At 41.8% G+C, this 19,245-nt stretch overlaps 3 protein-coding genes across 5 annotated transcripts in view; 1 reads left to right on the forward strand and 2 right to left on the reverse strand.

Annotated features, from left to right (window-relative positions):
• pdia5 (protein disulfide isomerase family A, member 5) overlaps nucleotides 1-3,886 on the reverse strand; it is a 56,540-nt gene extending 52,654 nt beyond the window's left edge. Inside the window, exon 1 of the mRNA XM_061918185.1 lies at nucleotides 3,729-3,886. Coding sequence (XP_061774169.1) covers nucleotides 3,729-3,794 — 66 coding nt within the window. The 5' untranslated portion in view covers nucleotides 3,795-3,886. The remainder of the gene's footprint in view (nucleotides 1-3,728) is intronic.
• A 3,875-nt stretch (nucleotides 3,887-7,761) lies between these two features.
• sec22a (SEC22 homolog A, vesicle trafficking protein) lies at nucleotides 7,762-19,191 on the forward strand. Of its 3 annotated transcripts, XM_061918188.1 has the most exons (8): nucleotides 7,762-7,917; nucleotides 9,375-9,585; nucleotides 10,659-10,822; nucleotides 10,908-11,087; nucleotides 11,827-11,945; nucleotides 12,009-12,074; nucleotides 13,694-13,938; nucleotides 15,821-19,191. In XM_061918188.1, the coding sequence occupies exons 2-7, from the start codon at nucleotides 9,404-9,406 to the stop codon at nucleotides 13,892-13,894; spliced, it is 912 nt and encodes a 303-aa protein (XP_061774172.1). In that variant the 5' UTR covers nucleotides 7,762-7,917; nucleotides 9,375-9,403; the 3' UTR covers nucleotides 13,895-13,938; nucleotides 15,821-19,191. The 3 variants fall into 3 exon arrangements, with proteins under 3 accessions (XP_061774172.1, XP_061774171.1, XP_061774173.1); XM_061918187.1 differs by lacking the exon at nucleotides 15,821-19,191 and having other exon boundaries at nucleotides 13,694-14,243; XM_061918189.1 differs by lacking the exons at nucleotides 13,694-13,938; nucleotides 15,821-19,191 and adding an exon at nucleotides 12,472-13,331.
• adcy5 (adenylate cyclase 5) overlaps nucleotides 15,703-19,245 on the reverse strand; it is a 42,523-nt gene continuing 38,980 nt past the window's right edge. The window contains exon 21 of the mRNA XM_061918186.1: nucleotides 15,703-16,130. Within this exon, the coding sequence (XP_061774170.1) occupies nucleotides 16,007-16,130 (124 nt within the window). The 3' untranslated portion in view covers nucleotides 15,703-16,006. The remainder of the gene's footprint in view (nucleotides 16,131-19,245) is intronic.

A 19,245-nucleotide genomic window follows, 5' to 3' on the forward strand; every position in this document is an offset into this window, starting at 1 on the left:
CTACTAGTAACATAACTATGAGCCCGTTGACCTTCTAGAAACTTAAAACTACACCTCAGCTTGCTCGCAGTTCTGGCTTGAGGTGAAGGCTAATTGGCTTTTAGCGTAACATTAGCTCATTTTGTGGTGTGTGTGTGTGTTTGTGTTTAATGGACAGAAGAGCTTTGAATGGTCCCTGCTATCACATGTTGATAAATATATAACATTTACATAATAAAAATCAACAACAAGCTTCCCAAATGTTGTGATAAATTAAGCATGATGAGTTGACTTGAAACTGTTTAATGTAGCACTTTTTATGCGTGGAAGAAAAGTTTTGTCATTTTATTTAATCTGAACAACAATATGAGGCAGTTTAATGTTAATTAACGTGGGCAGGATTATTATAGTGTTCCCAATGTTAAAAGGATAAAGCCATTGTTTACAAATTTGGTAAATAAATAACCAAAAAAGTACGTACCGAACCGAAATTGTTGTGTACCGTTACATCCCTAATTTTTTATATATATATATATATATATATATATATATATATATATATATATCCAGATTTCGACTATACTTTGCGATGCTTAGTTTGGGTGCGTTAGGACTAACCGTCACCATGACGACATGTAAAAATGAAAAAAATGGCGCTTCCAAAAGGTGAGGTGTCTGCCGCTCAGGTAGACAACAGGTGACAGCTGCAGTGGTGTGTCACAGGGCAAAGTGGGAGCAGTAAATGAGAGCGCTGACAAGAAGGTGACAGACGCTTGAGCACACCTTTCGGTCTGCCAGGTAAGGTGCTTAGGTGCTGGGAGCAGGCAGCAGGTGTTGAGCTGCCGCCTGCAGCCTCCGCTGTGACTAATGTGCTTCATCAAAAGCAGATGTTGGTAGAGAAATGTCTCGATCCCAGGGAACAAACTGAGTTTAATCAGTGCTTGCCTTCTGACCACTAATGAGCATTCTGCACTTTAGCTGATCCTCCCTCACACAATACCTGATGTGAAGTCTAGCATCTAACACACACAAACACACACACACGTAATACACACAAACCCTTGGACTGCCTTTGTTTGCAGAAGGCTGCCAATAAAAGGAAGAGAATGAATGTGTGTCGTGTCAGCCACAAACACACACACACACACACACACACACACGATACATGCAACTGTGACGTACGAGTAACATTTTTTATTGAGGGTCCCATCCTAATGATGTCATTGTAACAGTGAATATAAACGTATTATAGCCTTATTAAACAATTTTCATGGGCAGCTGTTTTGGATTATTAGATTTTTAGGGCCAAAAGCCGACACCACTGTACACACAAATACATATATATATATATATATATATATATATATATATATATATATATATATGCGTGTGTGTGTGTGTGTTACTTTACATGCAGTCGGCTTTTGGCCCTCAAAGATATTTTATTGGTCCCAAAGTCAAAACTTGCGGACGCTCCAGATCAACTTTGTGACTATCTGTTGACATTAAATTGAGTATATTTCTTATGCCCTTTTTGTCAAAACCTTGTTTTTTGTGGCGAATATGCACTATTTCCCTCCAATGTGAAGTAATTGGAGCCTTAAATAGGTCAACAACTCATAGCAACATTGATTTTGATTCATTTTTTTTTTTTTGAGCAATGACGGTTTTAATAAACAGTCTGCATGGCAGCCTTGTGTTATTGGAGTAAACATTGCAACTTATTCAGGTTACTGTGTGGAACAATTTCACTTGTGGATCAATAAAGTTTGTCTAAGTCTAAATGGGCTGCAAATGGGACCAGTGCCATACATTGGACACCTTTGATTGAGCAGCAAGTAATCATGTTTACATTTTTCATTGGCACTTTGCAAGTCAATTGAAATGTGCTGATAGTCAAGTGAAAGATGTAAGTGGAACCTTCTAGCAAATACTGGATGTATATTACATCAAAGTAAAAGCTGCTAGTCATAAAGACATCACTGACTTTGTAGTCATCAAACATGAAAGCCTGACCAAAGACCAACTGGTTGCTAGTGTTAGTAGCACATAAAATGTGTGTGGTTGTGTCGATACCACACCACACAACAACACACCACTACCACATAATACCACCACAAAACACAATACCACACCACACAACACCATAGAATACAACACAATACCACACCACACAACACAATACCACACCACACAACACCATAGAACACAACACAATACCACACCACACAACACAATACCACACCACACAACACCATAGAACACAACACAATACCACACCACACAACACAATACCATACCACACAACACCACCATACCACACAACACAACACAACACCACCACACCACAATACCACACAACACACCACACAACACACCACACCACAATACCACACCACACAACACAACACCACCACACCACAATACCACACAACACAACACACCACACCACAATACCACACCACACAACACACCACAATACCACACCACACAACACACCACAATACCACACCACACAACACCACCACACCACAATACCACACAACACAACACACCACAATACCACACCACACAACACACCACAATACCACACCACACAACACCACCACACCACAATACCACACAACACACCACACCACACAACACACCACCATACCACACCACACAACACAACACACCACAATACCAGACCACAATACCACACAACACACCACAATACCACACAACACCATAGAATACAACACAATACCACACCACACAACACAATGCCACACCACACAACACCATAGAACACAACACAATACCACACCACACAACACAATACCATACCACACAACACCACCATACCACACAACACAACACAACACCACCACACCACAATACCACACAACACACCACACAACACACCACACCACAATACCACACCACACAACACAACACCACCACACCACAATACCACACAACACAACACACCACACCACAATACCACACCACACAACACACCACAATACCACACCACACAACACACCACAATACCACACCACACAACACACCACAATACCACACCACACAACACCACCACACCACAATACCACACAACACAACACACCACAATACCACACCACACAACACACCACAATACCACACCACACAACACCACCACACCACAATACCACACAACACACCACACCACACAACACACCACCATACCACACCACACAACACAACACACCACAATACCAGACCACAATACCACACAACACACCACAATACCACACAACACACCACACCACACAACACACCACCATACCACACCACACAACACAACACACCACAATACCAGACCACAATACCACACAACACACCACAATACCACAATACCACACAACACACCACACAACACAACACACCACAATACCACACAACACACCACAATACCACACAACACACCACAATACCACACCACACAACACACCACACCACACCACACAACACACCACACCACACAACACACCACAATACCACCCCACAGAACAGAACACCACTAGACCACAGCACAAAACAGCACAAAACAGAACCTAACACCACGACTTAAGCAGCAAGTTGGCAAGTTTGCTAGCAAGGCAAGATAAGATTTAGGCGGGATTCGTCCACACGCTACAGCAACACGGGCGGCCAAAGCCGCTAGGCGGGAGAAGAAGGTGATAAAAGCAGCGAGTGTTTTTGTCAAAGAGCCGCAAAAAGCTCACCAGGAGGAGCAAAAGGAGCATTTTGCCTTCCCGCATCCGACTCCAGTTGCTGCTCCGTGACGCCATGATGCCGCTGCGTTGCCACGTCTAGACACGCATGCGCAGGCGGCGGTTTGTCGGTGGGTGCGCAAGTTCTTCTGGGAAACGTAGTCTATTGAGCTCACGTCACGGTTTTTCCAGTGAAACGCTTTGTTTTCTGCGTGTAGGTGCTTTTTTGCCATTGGTAACTACCCAACATCGCTCCAAGCACATACAGCAGACTCTATGACACTTTTACAGCTAAAATAAAAATTACAGGCCAAATATTCCATATATATATATATATATATATATATATATATATATATATATATATATATATATATATATATATATATATATATAAATTGGGGCAGCACGGTGGAGGAGAGGTTAGTGTGTCTGCCTCACAATACAAAGGCCCTGAGTAGTCCTGGGTTCAATCCCAGGCTCGGGATCTTTCGTGTGGAGTTTGCATATTCTCCCCGTGACTGAGTGGGTTCCCTCCGGGTACTCCGGCTTCCTCCCACTTCCAGAGACATGCACCTGGGGATAGGTTGATTGGTAAAACTAAATTGGCCCTAGTGTGTGAATGTGAATGTTGTCTATGTGTGTTGGCCCTGTGATGAGGGGGCAACTTGTCCAGGGTGTACCCCGCCTTCCGCCTAATTGTAGCTGAGATAGGTACCAGCACCCCGCGCAACCCCAAAGGGAATAAGCAGTAGAAAATGGATGGATGGATGTTTCCATGTTTTTGTGACCCTAGCCCAGGGGTCACCAATGCAGTGCCCGCGGGCACCAGGTAGCCCGTAAGGACAAGATGAGGCGCCCGTAAGGACCAGATGAGGCGCCCGTAAGGACCAGATGAGGCGCCCGCTGGCCTGTTCTAAATTTTAGCTTCTGTTTTTTTGACGAAGAATATTTGTGAAATATTTCTTCAAACTATGATTAAAATTCAAAAAAAATATTCTGGCAAATCTAGAAAATCTTTAGAATCAAATTTTAATCTTATTTCAAAGTCTTTTGAATTTATTTCAAAATTTTTGTTCTGGAAAATCTAGAAGAAATAATAATTTGCCTTTGTTAGAAATATAGCTTGGTCCAATTTGTTATATATTCTAAAAAAAAATGCAGATTGGATTTTAACCTATTTAAAACATGTCATTAAAATTACTAATGATGTTCCATAAATTATTTTTTACATTTTTTCAAAGAGATTCGAATTAGCTAGTTTTTCTCTTCTTTTTTTCGGTTGAATTTTTAATTTTAAAGAGTCGAAATTGAAGATAAACTAAGTTTCAAAATTTTATTCAATTTTTTTTACCTTTAAACCGTTCAATTAAGTGTTTTTTTTCATCATTTACTCTCTACAAAAAATATTCCGTAAAGGAAAAAAAATGTAAGATGTATGTATATATGTATATATAAAATGTATATATATATATATATATATATATATATATATATATATATACATATATATATATATATATATATATATATATATATATATATATATATATATATATATATTAAAGGTAAATTGAGCAAATTTGCTATTTCTGCCAATTTATTGAAGTGTGTATCAAACTGGTAGCCCTTTGCAGTAATCAGTACCCAAGAAGTAGCTCTTGGTTTCAAAAAAGGCTGGTGACCCCTGCCCTAGGACCCATCCCAAACCCTCATTTTTAACCTAATCCTAACTTCCAAATATGTTTAACAATTTTGAATTTAGGAATAAGAATCATTAGTGTAAACAACTGGAGAAAACGTACTATTGTATAGCAAACAACACCAAGTCAAATTATCTTTTAAATTTTTATTTGGAAACTTCTGCTAAAACAGACTCCATTCCAACATTTTTAGGGCCCTATTGAAATTGATTTGTGTTATATTATCCTCACACTCTAATCGCATTTATGAAGCCCTTAAATCACACAAAACTCACCAAATGTTCAGCAACAAATGAAATATTTGTGTGTGCTTGGACAGGAAATGTTCAAACTGACTCAATAGCGCCCCCCTAAAAATGAGAAATAATTAGCCCCGCTACCAGATTCACATATTGTCAAGAAAATGGATGGAGACGTCTGTCATGATAGGACGCACGGAAAAGTCTCAACAACCTATAATGTAAAAGAAACAGGAAGTCTGCCTTTTTGGTTGCAGTTGACCATTTTTAGGCTAAAGTCAGGGTTGATTGATTGATTGATTGATTGATTGATTGATTGATTGATTGATTGATTGATTGATTGATTGATTGATTGATTGATTGATGGAAACTTTTATTAGTAGATTGCACAGTACAGTACATATTCCGTACACTTGACCACTAAATGGTAACACCCCAATAAGTTTTTCAACATGTTTAAGTCGGAGTCCACGTTAATCAATTCATGGTATAGGGTTGCACTTTAGCAAACTCGTCCAAGAAACTTTGACCAAATGAGCCGAGGTTCTAATTAAATACACAGGACCAATCACCTAATTAAAGTTAAGTGATTTTTTTTTCTCCTATAGTCAAACACAGTGAATCATGAATTGATTAACGTGGACCCCGACTTAAACAAGTTGAAAAACTTATTGGGGTGTTACCATTTAGTGGTCAATTGTACAGAATATGTACTATGTCTCCCGGCTGGCCTGGGAACGCCTCGGGATCCCCCGGGAAGAGCTAGACGAAGTGGCTGGGGAGAGGGAAGTCTGGGTTTCCCTGCTTAGGCTGTTGCCTCCGCGACCCGACCTCGGATAAGCAGAAGATGATGGATGGATGGATGTACTGTACTGTGCAATCTAATAATAAAAGTTTCAATCAATCAATCAATCAATCAAAAGTGTTACTGTTCAAACTGTGTGTAATGTTACGGTGGCCAAATATATTCAATATGCTTGTTAAATAAAACCTCTGCCTTATTTTTAATGAATACGTAGGCCTATTACACGACCTTATTCTAATGCTCCTCAATACGGTGGTTCTTGGAGAGCCAAGTGTTTTCTGATTTGGTACTTGGCGAAACAAGTTTGACAGTCACTGCTATAAAAAGGTTAAATAATTTATTTTTGGAATGTGATACTGTATATTTATTTTGGAAAGAGATTGGAGATTGAAAGACAAAGATATAGTGGTCAATTGTACGGAATATGTTCTGTACTGTGCAATCTACTAATAAAAGTCTCAATCAATACAGATGTCCCCATTCATAAAATAATACATTGAATTTGTTATATTATCAAAAACAGTACATGGTTATTAATATTACAAGTTGCAAGCTATAAATCGATTTCTGAAAGTGAAACCCAAATTCTCCATTGGATTAATGATTTTAAATCAATACAATATTGGAAAAGGGTAAAATAACATATTAAATAAAAAAACAAATAAAATAACCCTTAATTGATAGTTTCATTGGAGGAATTGAAATTATTTTTCTATTTTTTTTTTATTGTCTCTTACTACATTTTTCTTTGTATAAATATGTTGATTGCTCAACCCTGTGAATGTCTATGATTGATTGACTGAAACTTTTATGAGTAGATTGCACAGTACAGTACATATTCTGTACACTTGACCACTAATTGGTAGTACCCCGAAAAGTTTTTCAACTTGTTTAAGTCGGGGTCCACGTTAATCAATTCATCGTAAAATTCATGGTCAAAGTTTATTTCCAACCTTTATTCAATGTCACATATTTTCATTTTTCTTTACAGTATGCATTGAATTGTTTGTATATTTTGTTTTTGTGTTCAGTTGTTCAAGAAAACAAAAAAAAACTAACCACACTTCCCCCCTCTCGGCCAATCACCACGAAGGTGTGGTACGTTCATGAGCATGGGAACTCTGGGCTTCACCCACACCTAAACACAACATAGACCCAGCAGGTCGTTACACTATGTTACATTGCTGCATTGTGTGAGTTTTTTTCTTATGTAGAGTGTTTTAACCTGCTTCAAAATCCAAATCCATCCCAATAATTGCATTTTTTTCCAGAAGTTTGTTCGTGTATTATTTTAAACTATCGTTTCCAATTGCCGACGTCACATGTTGTTTTCCCACAATGCGTAGCGAACGAGCCACGTAAACAGCAGCTTTGATTGCATCTATGGCTGACATTTGCCCGCCTCGACGCACTTCAAACATCTGCTTCTGAAGGATGCTGCTTCGTCGCTCAAGGTCGTCAATGCAAGCCAAACTTTTGTTTTTCTCCACGTTAGCTTGTAGCAAGCAGCCAGCTCGGTTTACTTCCTTAGCATGCTAACGTTAGCCTGTGATTAGCTGCTAAGTGGCTAACGTGTCAGAGCGTCTGCGTTTCTATGCTTTAAAACATTACACTCACTTCAAATATTCAACTTCTACTGGAAACAAAAGCTTCAACTACACGCCTTCGTATTTTATTTCATATTAATAACGTAGCGAGTGACTATTTTGTCGCCGTCCTAAATGAACGCTACTGTTTTATTCTTGTTCTCGTCTCAACTTGCTTGCAGTTTTTGTTTATTTCACCGGTCAAAATAATGGTTTTGATTAAAAAATAGGACGTTGAAACAATCCTCTTGGTTTGGTTACTGGCGATGAAGAGGCAGTCATTCACTAGAGCAGTGGTTCTCAACCACTGTGCCGCGGCATACTGGCAGCTACAGTCTGTTGTGCCGTGGAAGATGATGTCATTTCACCTAATTGGGTTAAAAATGTTTTTTGCAAACCAGTAATTATAATCCGCAAATAATGTGCCGTTGTTGGGTGACTGGCAGAGTAACCGTGTGATACTGTCCCAAATCAGTGGGTGACAGCAGGTAGCTAATTGCTTTGCAGATGTCGGAAACATGGTTTGTCGTGATCACAATATGCGGGAAGCAGCGTGCAGGTAAAAAGATATCCAACTCTTAAGCCAAAATTAAACAAAAGGCAAGTTCCAGCTAAGAAAAGGCATTGAAGCTTAGGGAAGGCGATGCAAAACAAAACTAAAACTGAACTTGCTGCAAAGTAAACAAAGACAGAATGCGGGACGAAAGCAAAGACTTACTGTGGAGCAAAGACGGCGTCCACCATGTACATCCGAACATGACATGACAATCAACAATGTCCCCACAAAGAAGGATAGCGTCTGCACAACTGAAATATTCTTGATTGCCAAAACAAAGCAGGTGCAGGGAATAGCGCTCAAGGAAGACATGAAACTGCTACAGGAAAATACCAACAAAACAGGAAAAGCCACCGAAATAGGAGCGAAAGACAAGAACTAAAACACCAGCAAATAATGATGTGACAGGTGGTGATAGTACACCTACTTTGAGACAAGTGTTATAGTGAAGCATGCTTGGTTATGGTTTCAATTCATATCCTACAATTGCGAAAACCACTTTTTATTGTCAATATTGGCTGCTGAGTTTCATTTTTCATTGATTTCTCCTGGTTGTGTGCCTGGGGATGTTTTCAATGAATACAATGTGTCTTGGCTCAGAAAAGGTTGAAAAAGACTGCACTGGAGAAGCTGTCCATGGTCTTGACGTCTCAAATTCAGTATAACCCGTCCATCCATTTCCTACCGCTTTCGCCGTTATTTAAATGGTTAAAACAAGTGTTTGTTTGGTTTAAATATTGTAATTATTTCAAAATGGATCTCTTCATAGGTTCTGTGGCGTGTCAAGACGTCTCTGAGATGGCCTCGGTGCTGTTTGCCTCAGTGATTCGGGTCGTGGACGGCCTGCCGCTGTCGGCGTCCACGGACTACGAGCAGGACAAAGACCTGCAGGAGACCAAGAGACACCTCAAAGGTCTCTCCAAGAAGCTGGGCCTGTTTCCCGACCGCTGCACCCTGAGGTGCGGCCTCTACAATGTCAAGTAAGAACTTTCTAATGATTCTGTAGGTGGCCGTGTTTTTTTCTTTTTTTGTCCTGGAAAGCATAAACCAGAGGTCGCCGAAGTGAGGCCCGGGAGGAAATTGCGGCCTGCAGCTAATTTTTTTAATACCTTAAAAATAAACTATAAAAGTGGAACAAAAGAGCAGTGAGAAAATGTTGCAATGTTAACTCGAATAACACATATTGCCATGCAGGCTTTAATTTAATTGCTCAAGTAATAATGAAACAAAATTAATCTTATGAATTATTGACATTCAATTAATTCACCTAAAATATTCCACTTTAAAACATTTTTGGGAGAAAATATTGCATTTTTTGTTGTTTGTTTTCACAAAAAACATAGTTTTCTTTAACATAAAAGGGCATCAAACAAACAAACAAAATAATGAAAAAATAGAAACAACTTGTAATCGACAGATAGGTCTAAAGATTTATGAGTTTAAAGTGGAAAAAGAAAATAATGTAGGACTTATTTTTAACACTTTAATGAGTTGGACCCTTTTGAATCCCCAGGAAATGTATTTTTTTTAAACTGCCATTGCTCAAAAAGTAATTAAAAGCAATCTGGTTATGAATAATTGACCGATGTAAGGCTCCAATTATTTCAAATTAAATATTCCACTTGGAAAACTTTTGGGGGTCAAAAATATTGCATATTTTGTGTTTTTTTGCCATTAAAAACAGAGTTTTGAGGAAAAGAGCATTAATTTAAAAGAAATAAACTTTATATCGACTGGTTGATCTGGAAATTTCAAGTGGAATAATAACAAAAAAAAAGATTCCTTTTTTAAAAATTTTTTACTAAGACCATTGTGGGTCGCCGGGACCAAATTTAAGGGGAGCCCTAAAGGTGGAAAAAAAAAATCTGTGTACTGCATTGGTTTTGAAAATAAAACAACGTGCTTTGATCTTTCAGTGTGGCCCTCTGTAGAACAGGTTTGGACACCCTGTCTTAGAGCACGCTTTTTAGTGACTGTTGCAGCCCAGAATGGCCAATTGTGCTTGCCTGTGTTTGCGTGGAAACATTTTAAGGGCGTGATTTTTGTGTGTCAGTTTCAGCAGCGCTCTGGGCGTGGGCTACATGATGGTGTGCTCCTCAAGCTACCCCAACGTGCTGGCCTTCTGCTTCCTGGACGAGCTGCAGAAGGAGTTCATCGTCACCTACGACAGCAGGCGGGTGGTCGGCGCCGTGCGGCCGTACTCCTTCATCGAGTTCGGTGAGTGTCGTACGCCGCCCGCATCACACCCGCCTCTGGACCCACGCCAAGGAGATCCTGTTGTTGTGCTGTGGTCTCACGTCAGACACCTTCATCCAGAAGACCAAGCAGCGCTACAACAGTCCTCGCTCGCTCTCCACCAAGATCAACCTGGCCGACATGCAGACTGAGATCAAACTGCGGCCGCCTTATCCGCTGACCGCCGACGACCTGCACGCCATCAACGGCTTGTCGCCGCGCCTGTCCTCCAAGTACAAGGGCATCGGTGAGAGAGCTCGTCATAACTCTTGTTGGTTGTCCTCAACGTCACACCATTGTCACAATGAACAGCAAGCTACACGTGGCTGTTAACATGACACTGTCATTTCATTTGCACAACTGCCAGTGGAAAGGCTAGAAGACACATGCTCAGGGGCCTTGTGGTTAGACTGTCTGCCCTGACATGGGTAGGTCGTGAGTTCAAACCCTGGCCCGGTCATACCAAAGATTAGAAAAATGGGAGCCATGACCTCCCTGCTTGGCACGCAGCGTCAAGGGTTGGAATTGGGCGTTAAATCACCATAATCATTCCTGAGCGCAGCCACTGCTGCTGCTCACTGCTCCCCTCACCTCCCAGGGAGTGAACAAGGGTGATGGGTCAAACACAGAGAGTAATTTCACTACACTTTGTGTGTGTGTGTGTGTGTGTGTGTGTGTGTGTGTGACAGTCATTGCTACTTTAACTTTATAACACATCTGTTATTAGTGTCTTCAAGACAATAACACAGCACACTGGTTGCATTATCAGGTAATACACATTATCCAACAAGTCAGAAGAAGATTGAGTTTATTAATGGATCATTAGTGAGTTTCACCTTTAATTCATGCACATAATCCCAGAAGTCAGAAGAAGATTGAGTTCATTAATGCCATCATTAGTGAGTTTCACCTTTAATTCATGCACATAATCCAAGAAGTCAGAAGAAGATTGAGTTCATTAATGCCATCATTACCATCCCTCTCAGCCCCCACTCAGACGTTGGAGCCGCTCACCTTGCCAGGTGTGGTGTCCTGTGTGCTGAGTGTCCTGTGCGGGGGTCTCAACTTGTTGCGAGGGGTCCACGCCATCGAGAGTGTCCTGCAGGTGACGTCCTCCTGGTGTCCCGCGACCTGTCTCACATTTTTTAATCAATCCTTGCATGTGCAGAACCAGGAGGAGGACTTCAGCTACGTGATGGCCTTCTTCCTGGGCACCGCTGCCTGTCTCTACCAGGTCAGCTGGCATCACACTCTAACACATCAATCATCACACCACCTGCCGCCTCCCTAAAAGTCTTGCACCCAATGTAAAATGTCCTCAAGGCTGTCCAAATCTCATCAAGTCTTAAATAGCAACTGCACTTTTTGGAATGTTTGTCTGTCATTCACAATCCTTACATATGACAAGAACACATGTTTGTTATGCATTCTAAATTGTCAATAATAGGTTAGCAAAAGTCAGCTAACAATGGAGCTTAAGGGAGTTGCTCTATTCTGTCTTTCAAGCGCTCTAAAAAAACCTCCAATGTTTTATATACACACTAAGTATGCACGGTATGTAGTATCTAGTAACATTCATAAGAACATGTCATATTTACATAGTTTGATCATTTGATGTTATATTGTCATAGAAGCATCACAACGTTCACTTTCCCTTCAACAAGAAGAAGACTACTAATCATGGCAGACTTGAGGAGCGACAACAAAGACTACTTTGGCACAAATTATGAACCAGAAACCTCTATTTTTTTAGCCTGAATATAAGGAGGATGATCTACACGATTTACAAGCTAAACAGATGCAGCTTTAGTCAAACACTAAGCATCATGTAGCAGTATTGCTAAGTGCTAAACAAGATATACAATCGTGATAAAGCAATCACTCTCTGTACAATGTTTGCTCTCACTGGGATAAAGACTGATGGGATGTTTATATCTTCCCCTTTACATCAACAATTCATCACCATCCTCACAACGGGCTAAAAAACAAGCTTCTTTTTGTGTCTTTCTGGCCAACTCCGGGTCTAAGTTGGATGTCAAAGTTGACCAACTTGTGGGTTTATGTCTACAACCTTCTACTATCCAGGGGGAAGGCATGATTTATCATCGAGAATTTACTTTCACCAATTCAGAGGCCATGCAGCAGCTCAAGTTAGCTCTCTGTGAACAAAAGTAGTTCCTCTGCGTATACGCTAATAATAACAACATGGCTAACACTTGTTAATATTCAGGTTATCACATGTAAATGTAGTGTTGTTGGCACCTTTTTGTTGTTTTTAAGAGGACTTCATGGGCTGGATAGTGTACTGCATTGTTAGCCACCTCCTACTTGCTGTATTTTACGACTTAGAATGCACAAAGAAAGAAAAAGGTGTTCTTGTCTTACATAAGGATTGTGAATGATAGACAATTCCAAATAAAAGTCCAATTTCCCTTTAACTAAAATGTTAATCAAATTAATGTGCAAATAAAGGTATAGCTTCTACACTCTATTCATAGTTTTTGCGCTTAAGAAACTTCTGACTTTAGTGGCAGACTTCTTCTGTTTGGTGTTGTGGAGCCCGAATTAAGTTGAAAAACTTATTGGGGTGTTACCATTTAGTGGGCAATTGTACAGAATATGTACTGTTCTGTGCAATCTACTAATACAAGTTTCAGTCAATCAATTACTGCCACAGGTGGTGGAAAAGTGTACTACAACACATTTTACAAGGGGTTCAACTCTTTTAGACAATTGTCTGCATTTCTTGTTATTTGCAACATGTGAACATTGCAGATTTATTTGTACTTTATTCCACAGACCATACTCTTCTTTGCTGTCTTTGTCCTAAAAAGTCTGAGCCCTGTGTTTCAGTGCTTCCTGTTTGCCTACTTCTCGCTGTGGCGCGACCTGAAGTCCTTCCTGGCGTTGGCGCTGGTGTGCGTGTGCAACATGTACCTCTACCAGCTCAGGAACCTGTGGCAGATCCTCTTCCACGTGGCTGTGGCCGCCGCCATGACGCTCAGCATCCGCCTCAGGCAGCCGCTGGGCAAGGCGCCGGACTACAACGTCTGACCATGAACGCAACGCCCTCAGACTTTTGCAGCAGCAACACCCAGGTGTCTCTCTCACACACACACACACACACACACGCTCCTTGACGACTAAGGTTCAGGGTTTGTTGAAGCTATGCAAAGCTGCCTCACGCACACCTTTTTGTTGTGGTCTCCCTTTGACATTATTTATTGGTGAATGCTTTTGTCACGTGATCGCTGAGCGGCCCATCACTGTAGAGAACGCCCACAGACTCATCATCACTTATTGTTTCAGACAGCAGCTTCATGAGGCGTTCACTGACCGACTTGTACCTAATTGTGACATTTTGAAAAGCAATAAAAGGCTGAAGTGCTGCTCTGCATATCAACTCACTGCTGCCACCTGCTGGTGAAACTTACCTGCAGCCTCTTTCTAATCACCACATTCTAAAACTACTATAGAACACAACAACATAAGTGTAATAAATAAACAACCAGGTGAAACAATGTTGATAACATTTAAAAATATCAATGTTCAAAAAATATTAATGAATTAAAACCAATGTTATGAATGGACATATTTAGGCTCCAAATACTTCACATCAAATAATACACTTTAAAATATTTTTGGAAGGAAATAGTTAATATTTTGAGTATTTGCTGTGAAATAAAAGTCTTTTTTGACACAAAGAGCCTAAAAAAACAAACACATGAAAAAAGAACTTTTAATCAAAAAATAGAACTGAAGTTGATCTAGAAATTTCGGGCCTGAAAGTAAAATAATGTCTGACTTATTTGTGACCCTTTTATTAGTGGAACTTAAAAAAACAGATTTTGCTACAAAATATTGAATTATTGACATATTATATTACACTTTAAATATTTACTAGGAAAAGTATTAAGTATGCCCTAAAAAAGCAGGGTTGTGATGGAAAAGGGGCCACAAAATGCACAAAACAAGCCACACAAACTTTATATCCACAGGTGCATCTGAAGCTGATCTAAAGTGTTGAATGAAACAATTGTAACACTTTAGTGCAGCTTCTTTGGCTGGGACACATTATTAATGAATGAAAATCAAAGTCATTCTTGACATATTTGAGGCTCCAATGACGTCACATCAAATATTACACTCTGACATATATTTTGAGAGGAAACTGTTCCAAAAAGTCAGTTAAATAAATTGTATGATTTAACACTTAAGAGTGGGACCTTTTTGGATCCCCAAGAATTTTAGTAGATTGTTTTGGTTTTTTACTTTAATTGCTTACAAAATTTTAATGAATCAAAATCTGTTTTTTAATATTTGTCAACTTTTCAGTGTAGAAAGTTTGGACCTCCTGTACTAACGCTTGTTTATTAACTACAAACAAGAACTTCATTCTTCTGGCATAAAGTCCACTTTTTAGCATCCCTGCTGGTTTTGGAAGTCAAAGATGGAGTGTTGATGTACTCTCGAGCATCCCAAACAAACATCAATCCTTCTCCTACTAAGTTTCCCAGGAAGTGGATGACATCATCCGTGTAGCTAGCTACCTTGCTGCTAGCACTGCTAGTCTTCAAGGATGTTGAAATATTAAAACATTTATCCATGACAATATGGAGAAGCTGCTGATGGTGTGTTTGACAGATAGGAAGGAGACCATGTCAAAGTCCACTCTCCAAGCTAGATACCACACTGTGGTGCTCAGTGGGCGTGGCCTAATACACTTACTGCGTGTCATTGTTTCTAGTCTTGTAGTGGAGACTAGAAAGAATGTGGCACCTGATTTGACATAAGAGTGTTTTGAGTTAAGAGCGGCGTGTGGGAACCAATGCAAGCAGGACTGTGATAAAGAAGAGGAGAAGCAGAGTGAAAGATGTTTAGTGAGGAACATTCACTTTTCTTTCCAAACCATAAATATTTGTACAAAATATAAATCTGCTGCTTAGAAAATTAGAAAATGTAACTCTTGGCATCTTTCAGTGCCTTTAGGCTCCTCCCACTGACCCCGCCCCTCAGTTCAGGGTCTAGCACTCCTCTCACAAGCCCACAAGACCTTCAAACTTTGGTCTCCAGGCGTGATCCACGTTTGGCTGGCTTCTTCTACTTCCTGTCGCTCCAGACCAGGACCAGGACCAGGACCAGGACCAGGACGGCCGTAGATGTGCGCTAGCTGGCGGAGGGCCCACTGGTGAGGAAGTAAGTCATCATGTCTCCTTTGCCTTTGACCGTGACCACGCCTCGGTACTCCAGACGGTAGTTGTAGGACGTCAGCACCTGCTGCAGGTCTGCTGTCACCTGAGCACACCAAACATTTATTTTGAAAGGCCTTTCCAGAAATCAAAACGGACGCTTTTAAGTGTGATCGATGCTGTATTACTTTCCCTGAACTGCGGGGGCCTGTTTTGTCCCTTTTTCATCAAACACTGATCCTTCCTCAGACCTCGCCGAGGTCCGTCCAAGAAGACAAAGACCGAGGGCACGGATTTAAAACTGCTTTGGTTTTATTGGCTCCTCAACTTAAACATTGAAATGGACTCTGTAGCGCCGCCTTTAAAATGTCAACTAATTGTTCCACATCACGTACAGATCTGTAAAAGTCTCAGACAGGAAAGTCGGCCATCTTGGTTAAAATAAAAGCACGGGCGGGGACAGACGGGCGATGGTCCTGTGACGTGGGCGTGGCTTGGTGCCAAACCTTGAACATTTCTTACCTCCCTCCACAAACCCAGACCTTGGTCAGACCCGTGACACCCTGAAGGGCTGGATTAGTACACGTTCATGGTGGGCGGAGCCTAAAACCATGGGAGTGGAATTACTTTGCATCGTAAACTGATGCGAGGTTTTAAGATCGTGACGAGACACCATCATCATAAAGTAGAATGTCAACTTCCCTCATGTGCTCCTGAGAGTTTGGATGTGTGGACCTCAAGTTGTCTTGTGATTGATGCTGTATTACTGCCCTAGCCAATGTTTCACCAAAAATGTCGACAAAGTGTATTTTATTTTGCTCCTGGTTCCTCTTCCAAAAGACAACACACTTGTTCCAGCCCCTCCCACACCTGGCCCAGCCCCTCCCACACTTGTTCCAGCCCCTCCCACACCTGGCCCAGCCCCTCCCACACTTGTTCCAGCCCCGCCCAGCCCCTCCCACACCTGGCCCAGCCCCTCCCACACCTGGCCCAGCCCCTCCCACACCTGGTCCAGCCCCTCCCACACCTGGTCCAGCCCCTCCCACACTTGTTCCAACCCCTCCCACACCTGGCCCAGCCCCTCCCACACTTGTTCCAGCCCCTCCCACACCTGGCCCAGCCCCTCCCACACTTGTTCCAGCCCCTCCCACACCTGGCCCAGCCCCTCCCACACTTGTTCCAGCCCCTCCCACACCTGGTCCAGCCTCTCCCACACCTGGTCCAGCCCCTCCCACACTTGTTCCAGCCCCTCCCACACCTGGTCCAGCCCCTCCCACACCTGGTCCAAGGCTCCCTGGCAAAGTCTTTATTGAACAGGACAAGTTCCAACATGCTGTGGCGTCCATTTTGGGTCAATAAGCATCCGTAAAATGAGGATTAATAATGTAGGACTTGATATGAAGTGATAGCACAAATACCTTAGGGTACAATTCCTGGTACCTGGGAGTCGATACTCAGTACTTTAGTGAGTGCCTTGCTGAATATTATTTGATGAAAATATTGAATGCAACATTTAAAAATGATCATTGTCCAGTTGTATTTTTAGCCTCATTATTAGATGGCAGTGTAAACATCTATGCTATGTTGTAACTTTTTACATCAAGCTGACTCTTGTGTTGCGCCCTACAAAGTGTTTACACTGTAAGAACTGTTACTCACCAGCTGTTTGAGTAGAACATTCATCTTCCTTTTAATTTCCATGAGTACATTTAGAGGCGGTATTGCCATGTAAAATCGCTAATGGTAATTAGTAGCCTGTCTGTGGCAAATCCAGTGTAAATTAGCATCAAGCTAGCACATTACTTTACATTGCTGGCTCACTCATGCTCCGACTGGACGTGCAACAAAGTATAGAAACATGTTTACTTCGATGTGAGTCGATACCAGGTACCAGCACTTGGTCCCTACAGAGGTAGAGAACGTGGTACCAGCACTTGGTCCCTACAGAGGTAGAGAACGTGGTACAAGCACTTGGTCCCTACAGAGGTAGAGAACGTGGTACAAGCACTTGGTCCCTACAGAAGTAAAAAAGGGGTACCAGCACTTGGTCCCTACAGAGGTAGAGAATGTGGTACCAGCACTTGGTCCCTACAGAGGTAGAGAACATGGTACCAGCACTTGGTCCCTACAGAGGTAGAGAACATGGTACCAGCACTTGGTCCCTACAGAGGTAGAGAACGTGGTACCAGCACTTGGTCCCTACAGAGGTAGAGAATGTGGTACCAGCACTTGGTCCTTACAGAGGTAGAGAATGTGGTACCAGCACTTGGTCCTTACAGAGGTAGAGAATGTGGTACCAGCACTTGGTCCCTACAGAGGTAGAGAATGTGGTACCAGCACTTGGTCCCTACAGAGGTAGAGAGTGTGGTACCAGCACTTGGTCCCTACAGAGGTAGAGAGTGTGGTACCAGCACTTGGTCCCTACAGAGGTAGAGAACGTGGTACCAGCACTTGGTCCCTACAGAGGTAGAGAACATGGTACCAGCACTTGGTCCCTACAGAGGTAGAGAACATGGTACCAGCACTTGGTCCCTACAGAGGTAGAGAACGTGGTACCAGCACTTGGTCCCTACAGAAGTAAAAAAGGGGTACCAGCACTTGGTCCCTACAGAGGTAGAGAACATGGTACCAGCACTTGGTCCCTACAGAGGTAGAGAACGTGGTACCAGCACTTGGTCCCTACAGAAGTAAAAAAGGGGTACCAGCACTTGGTCCCTACAGAGGTAGAGAACGTGGTACCAGCACTTGGTCCCTACAGAGGTAGAGAACGTGGTACCAGCACTTGGTCCCTACAGAGGTAGAGAACGTGGTACCAGCACTTGGTCCCTACAGAGGTAGAGAACATGGTACCAGCACTTGGTCCCTACAGAGGTAGAGAACATGGTACCAGCACTTGGTCCCTACAGAGGTAGAGAATGTGGTACCAGCACTTGGTCCCTACAGAGGTAGAGAATGTGGTACCAGCACTTGGTCCCTACAGAGGTAGAGAACGTGGTACCAGCACTTGGTCCCTACAGAGGTAGAGAACGTGGTACCAGCACTTGGTCCCTACTAGTTAGTATGGTGGTGTGTTTGAGTCCTGGTCACAATCAAGTTTTATAAATGTGTGTGTTCATGTTTAATGTTTTGCATTCACACAAAAATAAAAGATTGAACAATTTCTTTCTCGGGAATTTGTTTTAGGACAAAAAAGTTGAATTCAAGCATTTAAATAAA

This window comes from Nerophis ophidion, linkage group LG13 (assembly GCF_033978795.1).
Source record: "Nerophis ophidion isolate RoL-2023_Sa linkage group LG13, RoL_Noph_v1.0, whole genome shotgun sequence".
In the NCBI taxonomy this organism is placed as follows: Eukaryota; Metazoa; Chordata; class Actinopteri; order Syngnathiformes; family Syngnathidae; genus Nerophis; species Nerophis ophidion.

Bases quoted from the DNA above. Each gene is read 5' to 3' on its own strand.
- sec22a (XM_061918188.1), top strand. From the start codon at position 9,404: ATGGCCTCGGTGCTGTTTGCCTCAGTGATTCGGGTCGTGGACGGCCTG. The intron at 9,586-10,658 runs GTAAGAACTTTC...TTTGTGTGTCAG, and splicing joins TGCGGCCTCTACAATGTCAA to TTTCAGCAGCGCTCTGGGCG. The intron at 12,075-13,693 runs GTCAGCTGGCAT...CCTGTGTTTCAG, and splicing joins CCGCTGCCTGTCTCTACCAG to TGCTTCCTGTTTGCCTACTT.